At 46.7% G+C, this 10,350-nt stretch overlaps 1 protein-coding gene across 1 annotated transcript; it reads right to left on the reverse strand.

Annotated features, from left to right (window-relative positions):
- Positions 1-389: 389 nt before the first annotated feature.
- On the reverse strand, positions 390-7,664 carry LOC128711259 (coronin-6). Its single transcript, XM_053806126.1, has 5 exons — positions 7,467-7,664; positions 2,605-2,727; positions 1,528-2,379; positions 779-1,042; positions 390-704 (listed from the first exon to the last, which is right to left on the reverse strand). Exons 1-5 carry the CDS (start codon positions 7,662-7,664, stop codon positions 390-392), a joined length of 1,752 nt encoding a protein of 583 aa, XP_053662101.1.
- Between the last annotated feature and the right edge of the window lie 2,686 nt (positions 7,665-10,350).

Raw genomic sequence — 10,350 nt, forward strand, 5'->3', positions numbered from 1 at the left:
GGTTCCTCTATCCATAATTAAGGCATTTTTGTGTGTTTTTGTATTGTTTTTGCTCATTCTTAATATTGGCTCGGTTGGCATTAATCACCCAATGTGTTCGCTGTTATCCGTTTTTGTTTTCTTCTTTAAGCCACAGCGCAAAATGTCGACTAAAGGGTTTGCGCGTGTAAGCGAATGGTTTGCGCGTTTGTTCTGTATGTGTGCATTGGCAATGTCCCTGCCTGAGTGTGCCGATAAGGAAATCGGCAGAACGTTAGGCTACGATGCCACACGACACACAAGAAAGTAAAAAAAAAACAATTGGAGGATGTCCATAGTCACCCCTCTCTTATGTCGCTTCGCACCTAATTTACGCCCTTTACCACCACTACCGGGGGGTGTTATCGGTTTTAAACTTCGTCCGGCTCGAGGGTTGAATTGCGGTAGTGGCCACCACCACCATCCGCTCCACCGGCCGCAGGCGGTTGCGTACCATCGTCGGACGTGGGTGGCAACGAGGAAGGTGCTGGTGAAGGCGAGGTGCCAGCGGACGCGGCGACAGCAGCGGGTGCAAGACCACCATCCAGTTCCGTCAGCCCCCGATCCGTCATCGCTTTGACAGTGGCTTCCAGGGACCGGATTCGGTTTTCGTGCTTTACGATGATTGCCTTCAGCTTGCGGAATTCCTCTTCGAACTTTGTCCTCAGCTCACCGAACTGTTGCTCCTGCAAAGGCGTATCGAGAATGGCAAGTGTTAGTTACTGTGCTCGGTAATCTACCAATCAAACGCAAAGCTTACCGATACACCTCCGATCGTGATCTGCTGGGTTCCATTGTTGGCTGGTGATGTGCTTCCTCCACCGCCGGCCCCGGTCCCATTGTTGACCGTCACCGGCGAACCGTTGGCCGATGCGCCCGCCGATCCACCGGTCGATGCCGACAGTGACTTCGGTCCACCGCTCTTCGGCGCCATCTTGTCCAGCACGTTCGACTTTTTCGTCACCGTCAGCGTAGTGCTTTGGGCCTGCGACACGTAGCCACCCTGTACGAGAAAGACACGATCCTACATTCAGCGCGTTTAAGAGGGATGTTCTAACGCTACTGATCGGTACACAGAGCTTACAAACTATGCATGTTTTGTGTGCGCGTTGGAAACAGAGGACTGATGATCATGAGCATGTTGATGGTGGATAAATGCATCTCTTAACAGCCTATTTAGCCTGCCAAGCTGGGTACACAGGTCGTCCCCGAGATATACTAACAATGCACAGTATGAATAAGGGCGTATCTGGAATTCTCTATCTCTTTCAATTGTGTGTGTGAATGTACTCACTGAGCTGAACTAAATTTTAAAATACAGAATCTCGGGGACACCCTGCTGTTAAAAGCAAGTGCCGAGTGTGCCAGATGAGAGCGGGATTCATTCATTCCCTACTGCAGCAAGACCTCATCCCTTCGCTCTCACCTTTCGGGTTATGTGAATGTGCTGTTACGTCTTGGAACTGGCTGGTCTTTCGTGTAGGGTTATGAGCACACGTGCGTACTTACCTTTAACGAGATAAGCTGCGGATCGGCATCCGCCCCACTGATCCAATCTTCGGCCGATATCGATGCTTCGTCGGCGAGCGTATCCGGGTAGAGATCCTCCTGGAACAGTTCACTCTTGCGCGGTACCGTCATCGAGATCACCTGGCACAGGCCCCCGTTGTTCAGTCGGTAGAAACGGGCCACCTCGCAAGTGCTCACGTCACAACCACGCTTTGGCATCATGCCGATGGCTCGCTGCGAATCCGGCGTCTGGAACTGGCTGATGTAATGCACGTACGGATGTTCGGGCGTCACCTCGAAGTACCGTATAACGGAATCGCCCTTGCCGCACAGGTAGATCAGGTTGGTGTCCGGATCGTACAGCGGGAACATGACACCGTTCGACGTGTCCAGGTCGACCATCACGATCGGGTCACCCAATGCGTCCGGTGCCCGCAGCGAATACTGTCGCTCGGACGAGCGATTGAAACCGGTCGTGAAGATCAGTCCGTGCCGCAGGAAGATGGCGCGCGTTGCCTTCGAACCTTCGTGTGCGAGTGCTTCGTTCAGTACCTCGCCGTTGCGTGGGTTCAGTATGCGGATCTTCTTATCTTTGCAGGTCGTTACCAGCTGCGAACCGTCCCAGTTCCAGCAGGCACTGTAGATCGTGTCCGGGTGGCAGTCGATCCGCACCAGCACCTCGCCCGTGCCGACATTCCACACCACGATCAGATTGTCCGAGCCGGCCGTCAGCAGTACGTTTAGCGCGGAGGGATGCCATAGGACGAGCCCTACACGGCGCTGATGGTAGACCAGATCCACGACCGGCTCGGTAAGTGTACGGGACAGTCCACCGTCCGGAATTTGCCACACCTACAAAGAGAGACGGAGCGATAAGAGCAATATCAGTACATTTAATTGCGAACAATTCGTTCTAGATCCCATTGGACATTAGAGTCATTTCACTAGAAAAAGATCTGCACCTTGTACCTTGACACAGTAGCGTGATCTTTGTTCACCCTTTCCCAGGGTGGGCCCGGTAACCTTCGTTGGAAACTCATCCAAAAAAAAAAAAAATAGACCCAGCCACAGACTTACCTTCACAACGCAATCTTCCGACCCAGATGCGATGACATTGTCGTTGTGCGGACACCAGGCAATATCCAGTACGGGGCCCTTGTGTCCTCCGACCAGTGCATGATCCGCCGCGATCCGTCCGACCTACATTTGCAAAAGAGAAAAAGGGAAATGAAATGAAAAATCAGATCATGGTTGCGCTGATGGCGTAGGAGAGAAAATGTGTTCGGTCGTTTGAATGAAGAAAGGACGTGCACCATTGAGCAATGACCCCATTGCTCCCCGGACGTCGGCGGTTGAGCCGAACGAGCAGTTGCTTTTTAAACATTGCAGATATTAAAATTAATTCTTATCAAGATTCCAACTCGCCAGTATAAACTTTTGAGTAGACTCATGCACACGAATCTTACGTGAAGAGTTGATTATACAATGTTTTAACTTCACAGATTCATGAATATCTAAGCGTCTTCTGATGTTTTATGTTTTATCAACGTTCAGGGACTTTAGAATACCTAAAGACCTATACTATCACAACTCTTCTTGATTATAATTGGTAGATTTTGCCAAAAAAGCCATAACATCTCAGCTGATTTGGTCTATGTAGTCGAAGACTACGAAAAACTTCGCTTATTCCATGTGTAGAACGAAAAAGTAAAAATATCCTGAATCTTTGAAGATTGAAGAATATTCAGTGATTTAAGAATCGTTCAAGACACACGAATCTCTGGAGAATTATAACCCATTCTTCATTCTTGGATATTCATACGTGTCAGACTACAAGTTGGTATAAAATTGTTGTTATCTTTACACTCTCCAGCAAATTACCGGAAATCCCGGCAACGTATTCTCACACAATCAAGAGATCTTTGTTGTTTTTCTATTGATATGATTACGCCATTTCTTCACGGCTAGTAGTAAAACGCTGACACAAGTGGCACCATCAATTTCTTGGGAAACCGATTCGTTGTCATCGTGCAGTAACCTACCTTCACGGTTCGCTACACTTTACTGCTGGCACATCATGCGGGACATCTCTTACTCCAGTTATGCACCGCACTCTGGGAGAGCGTTTCGATTTGCTATCATTTCCACTACTAAACAACGCTATCGCCGCGTAATCCATTTGAGCAAGGGAAAGAAAATCCCAACCCCAAGACGGCCGCGTCGCGAGACACGCCAACACCGCAGCGATTGGAAGCATGGTAAGGTGCGAAAAGATATTTAAAAATGTGGCTTAAAAATAGTTTTGCACACGAATGCGCTGCGATCGCTGCGATCATTTCGAAGCACCCAAAAACCAATACGCCCCCGCGCGCCTTCGCAATCGTGTGTTCCCCGGAATATCCCAAAACCTGTCCGTCATGCACAGACATACACAGGGACGTTCTTGCAGGGGTGCACGTGAAGGTGGGCTTGCAAAACACACATCCTGCTCCTGCCGTTCCGCTCGAATTCTCCCACCACCGCCACTTACGGTGTATGACACACAGAACAACCGGGCGCGTGCACGAACGATCATCGTAACCACCTTTTATTTTCTTTTTGCAAAAACCCCACATGGAAAGGATGTTTACTTTTCCAAAGCAATAAACAGCAAGGGAAAAGTTCTTCCACTCGCCCCCATTTCTCCAGGAGAAGACCTTCGGCAGTGAGCAAAAGGGGGAGGGGGAAAACCTGAAGGTAATGGACGCCCGTGTGTGCAAGTACCAAAATAACGCCCTTACCGTAAGGCCAAATGGCGCCCACACGCGGGCCTGCCTGTATGTGCGAATCTCGCTCAAGTTGGCTGGCGAAAGGGGATAACGGAGGGTCGTAAATACGTCGCCGGTAGCTAATGAGGCCAACCGCATAATTAATTCTTAGCACACCAAGTGCATCCCCTGGTTCTGAAGCGGATGTGGTGTCTCCCACGGTTACCTTATACGGTCATATCCTAGCGCGTCTTCCACAAAACCCGATCACAACCCATCTCTCATCATCCTCCCGATCTCACGTGGCAAACACACCTGTGTGGCCATTTCCTGAAATAGCAGGTTAAACTTTGCTTTTATTTTGCGAGTTGGAAAATATATCCCTCGTGCGGTGTGGTCCGGTTGTCGCGTGTTACCATAATTAAACCACGCGTACCCATACCGGCGGGGCAGCAGATCGGGGGCCGCAAACGGCAAAATTGGAGGTGGAAGACGATCAAATATTTAAAACATTTGAACTGCAGCCAAAAGCCTCCTTTACCCGCGGTGTGGTGCATTTAGAAGCGTAAATAACCATTGATGAAATTACGCATTCGTACTTTTCGTCCCAGAACGCCATCCGGTGGGCGGGTGTTTGGTATGCATGACCGGTATGGATAAATAATAAACCGGTGAATTGTTTTTTTTTTTTGCACTGTTTACACACATAAACAACACACGCGCGCGCGCTCGAGATCCCGTCTTAATGCGAAATGTAAATCTTTCGCCGGCATATGGAACTGCTGTTGGGACAGGTATCCGGTCAACAACTCAATTTGCTCACCTTCTTTGTGACATTTGGCAAGGCAAGTTTGTTGTGGGACAGAGAAATTCGGTACACAAACATTCCCCTTCGCAACGTTAATGACAACAAACATCGGTGGTACCGTTCGGGTGATCTCATGGCTTTGTGCGACCGGGTCTCGGTCTAGAACTCTCGGGAACTCTGAATATCGAAACGGACCAAGGACACTTTTATCCCGATTTGTTTTATTTCCATATCAAGTGCTACAACTGCGTCTTGATCTTGACCTCCTGTTGAAGATATCAGGACTGCTTACGGTGGAGCAAAGTGGACAGCCCATTACACCATCCCAACTATTCTGGTGGACACATCAATTCCATTGATTTAGGCTACTTTAGTTGGAACCTAACAGGCATGAAGATGACAGAGGATGTCCTTGTGTGGACGGATAAATACGACGTACAACTCATCCAATTCATCGTCTAGACGAGCTCGTCCAAAAATCCTTCTGCGCTTTGAGGTTTTCATCCGTGTTGGGCAGTGTCCATATCTCCATACTGCTGGAACTACATTGGATCTATGAAATCTCAGTTTAAATTGCCACGACTAGCGTTTGGAAAAAGATTCCCCAGTTTTAAGAATAACCGAACAACACCTCAAGGCCAACGTTGTTGTCGGATGTGATGACCTCCAAAGGGTTAATTTAGTACCCAAGGTTTTTCACCGCCTGTTCGTGTCTCTGATGATGCATACGTCAGAAGGGAATGACAGAATTGGTTCAGTAAAAGATGGTTTCTGAAGTTGAAGGACAATGGAGGAGCCGCTACAATGACGACCTCGGCGAACTTACTGTCGTACAACGGATTACACTCGTCAGGTTCTGGTAGGCTGATCATGTCATGGGAAAAACACCGGACGACCCAGTCCGTAAAATCCTTTTAGGTCGTCCACATGGACAGAGGAGGCGTGGTAGGCCCAAATTGATAACATACGCCATCTTCATCGCGTATACCTGCTGGTGGTAGCGAAGGGATCATACCGTTTTCCATCCTCGATCATCTGCCAGGTGAGTTTGATCATTGTCGTCGTCCTTATAAAACTGATAAAATGGATCAGAATTCTAAAAGAGATTTCTGTGTGTTATAGATCTTGTGATCAATGAAGAAATGGTCAGAATGGAGCTGCCACTCCTTCATTTGTCTTCTGTTCACCGAGTCGATGGTCCGTTTCGTAATCTTCCCTCATCAAATTTTCAACTACCTCTTGTACGAATGAGACTCGTTGTTTTTGTAATATTAGAAGATATATCTTAACTGCAGTATTCAACATCGTAATATCCCTTTAATTTCTACACTGTAATGTGACGAAAAATGTATGAAATGCCTGTCCTAACTAATCTACAAGCAGATATAAAATTACGCCATGAATTGTATCACCTTGTAAACGTATAAAATGGTAAACAAAATAAACAAACAATCCGTGCCAAAACAAGCAGAAAATTCCATTCGATCCGATTTGCTTTCTCGTTTGTCTAACCTTCACAGGCCTGGACGAATGGAGAAAAGTGATGACGAAAGCGATCAAGAACGCATACAGCTGGATGGAATTTGCTATTTTTCCAGCACAAAAAGCAAAACATCCCCAGCACACGACGGAGAAAAGTCTTCGTGCGTCGTAGCCTTAACAGAAAAATGCCCCCACCAAGCGTTGCGCACGTACATTCGCCGTACAGGGACGCACAAACGCTCGGTGGAAAGAGAATGGAGCACAAAAGCACTTCGAAGGGATTTTTCTTGCTCACACCAACCCCGCTCGCGCGAGTCGCATATGCGCGAACGGAGTGAAAACATCGTTGCGTGCTGACGACAAACGGGGACCTGAGCGAGGCACACTGAGATGACTCAATGCAGGATTGTGCCGTGCCCTTCCTCAACATCCGACACGTTCGCCCACCCTTACAGCGACGACCCCGAACACCCGGCGGGCCTGTTCCGCAGCCCCGTCGTCCCCACCGCATTGGTGGTGGTGTGTGGCGAATTGAAGTTAAATTCAGCGGAATGCTCTAAAATTAGCACCGCCGTTGGAAGCTATTTTCGGTGCACACTTTTCGGTACAAGTTTGAAAACCGTACCACATCGTGGTGGTGGCGGTGGTGGACCAACGTACGAAAACCCGATTTTGAGCCGGCATCAACCCCGCACCGGGTCTCGGGCGGACCGCGTGTACTTGCGTGCATCGGATGCGTTATTCTTTACGCATTTTAGCTATTTTTGCACCGTACGCGACAGGAGTGCTTGAAGTACTGCTTCCCGTGGTTGTGTTAACGTGGCTCCATTATCCATGACAACTTAAATTGAATAGATTGAAAAAAAAAATTATTTTATTTTCCCACCCAATATTCCACCTACCTTATTGTGAGGTAATACGATGAAGGCACCACCACCGGCCGACTCGACGATGATGGCCAAAAATTTGGGATTGACCGCACAGAATGTCGAGTCCCAGCTGCTCTTCGATACGCGTATATTATCGTAGCACTGTTCGCGCTTCAGCGCCTGCCCAAACACGTGCCGGAACTTGGAACTTCTCACCACACGAAACGACATCTTCACAACACTGGTGCTGCTTGCAAATCCACCGTGTCACTAAACTTGGGGACAGTGTTGTTTCCACTATTTCGTCCTGGCACACGGTCTATCAACCTCTGGAAGGAAGTAATTCTACTGATTTCACCTCTGTAACACGCAGCTTCTCTAAAATAAATGGTAAAGAATTGAAGAGTTTGTATCAAAATGTATATTTTCACTACCATTAACTCCCCCTGAGGATTGATTTTACTCCCTGAGGAGTCCTCACACACACACACAAATGGACAGTTTTGATTGAATGTTGAGCATATAATAGGGCACACCGTAGAGGAACTTTAAGATCACTGGCCGCAACCGGTCGAAAACGATAACACAACAACCACACACACACAAACACACACGCGAGCAGTTGGTGACGTACTCCGGGGGTTGGAAAAATCATCCAAATCCAAGTGTGCCGCACTCCTTTTTTGGTCAAGAAGCTTTCTTCTTTAACATTCGCGCGAAACTCGGTAGCGCCCCTCTCTCGCTCTGCTGCTACTGCGATCGGTCGGCATCCACGTTTTTTTTTTTTTTGCGAACAGTAATCGAACGATGATGTGTTCCCTGCTTTGTGGGCGCATGTGTTACACGTTACTTTCCAGGGTTAGTAGGGTAAGCTTATCTTACGAACACGCTGTGTGTGTTTTATATTATCACCACCGATAAGACCGCACTAGCTGGCGACATATCCGCCAATGCATTCGGTTCCTTGTTTTACTGTGCTTTATTTTATTACACTTCATTCGATTCCTTTTTTTATCGCAAATGACTCAAACAAACTGAAGGTTATATGAGTTAACTGACATAAAAAGGGAGGAGAAATACCCTACGGACAGCCATTTTTTTAAATTATCGATTGATTTTTAGATGCTATATTATTCCAACACAAATGGGTTTGATCCGTCACTGTACTGAGGATTCATGAATCTTTTGAGATTCAATTCCACATTTGAATGCCTCCTCATTAAAGATGTATATGAATGACTTTTCCTTAAAGATTCATTAAACACGACACTGAATTCAGTATGAATATCAGGTTGAATGTCTATTATTTGTTATTACATTTCCGTGAAGATTCACTAATCATAAATATTTGGTCACACATTTAAATAAATAAACTAAAAAGTTAAGTTACAACCTGCCCAATGCCCAAATGCCTTTTTTTTGCAATACGACAAACTACTTTCTGGAACTCAGAATTTCTTCCAAAGAATTTTCGATTAACCCTTATCGACACTTGACCAGAATGAATTTTAATATAAATATTGGTAAATGACTACCATTGGTGACGCTAACATCCAATATAATCAACTTGCTCGTCCTCAGTTCGATTGAACCGCAATGGCCGTAAGCTGATTCATAATTGAAATGATATCATTACGAATGAATTTGCATGAATCGCACATCTTATATTATAATTCGTACCATGGAGCAGACAGACAAAGCGAGAACTTGCTACTGTTTTAATTGCTTCCCTCACAGGGGTACAATGAACGCACGACGACCCTGATGATCGTGTGATCGCTACCGAAAAGTGGATGGTTTTGTTTGTTTGCTTTATCTTTCATCTGCAAACTCCGCAGCAGATCGAATGTGTCAACTCCGCTTGCTTTGCGTATGTTTGCGGTCTGCAATTAACGTATCATTTATTTTCATCGTCCCATGATAAGGGGAAGTAGATGCTATCGCAAAGCACCCGCCATCATGTATCAGCAAAAAAAGAAACACCGATGAAGCCCTCCTTCTATATCGCCCCGTGTGCTTCTCCAGCCAACCGTACCAAATCCAGCAAATAATGATATAAGAATCCATTACAATAAAAAAACACCCCCTTCCCAGTAATGTCTATATCGTGCGAAACGAGTTTATGTATGTTTAATCAAAAAACTATTCCATAACCGAAACCCCCGTTGGGGTGTCTAGACCATGGATAAGTAACTCTTCTCCCGAGCGGTGTGGCTTATCGCGTCAGTATTCCTTTTTTCACGCCATTACAACCCATCCGTGACTCTGTGTGTGTGTACGGGGAGGGGGAAAAAGGTGTAGTATTATATAGAGCCGGACCAAACGGTGACATGCGTGCGCCCGCACAAACGCTTGTCATATTAATTCGCCAATGGTGATTTTTTTTTATTTGCGAAAGCAATGTGCGCTCGGTTCTTCGCTACCGATCCGGAAAGAGCGCCACAAACAACAACAGTCAATGGTGTAAAATACACACACAGCAGTATCATGAAGCGCCAACTTACGTGAGGCATCGGTTCCATTTTTCACTTTCATCCCCAAAAACGCGATCAGCTGTTTTGAAGCGATGGAAAGGTAGGTTGACAACCAAACGAATACCTTGCGGGGGAAGGAGGGTCGATTGATGTGATTTACGGATTTGGGCTAGTTTTGCTTTTATTATCGCGTGGACCGTGGATTTTAGTTGCGCCGTACGCATTACGTCAGTGGTAAACGATGATCGGTTTTTGAACACCAGAAAGCGATAACGATACACCGGCGCGTGTTTGGTTGGAGCCGAGCGATAAAAAACGATTAAATTCCAACGCTTTGTGATGAGATTGTGTTCAGGTACTTTGAAAGCTGGAAGTTAATTTCTTGGTTTGTCTAACACTTGCAACTCTTTATGGCACTAGTGATGTGCCCAATGATTCAGACT

The sequence above is a fragment of the Anopheles marshallii genome, chromosome 3, assembly GCF_943734725.1.
Source record: "Anopheles marshallii chromosome 3, idAnoMarsDA_429_01, whole genome shotgun sequence".
NCBI classification, from domain to species: Eukaryota; Metazoa; Arthropoda; class Insecta; order Diptera; family Culicidae; genus Anopheles; species Anopheles marshallii.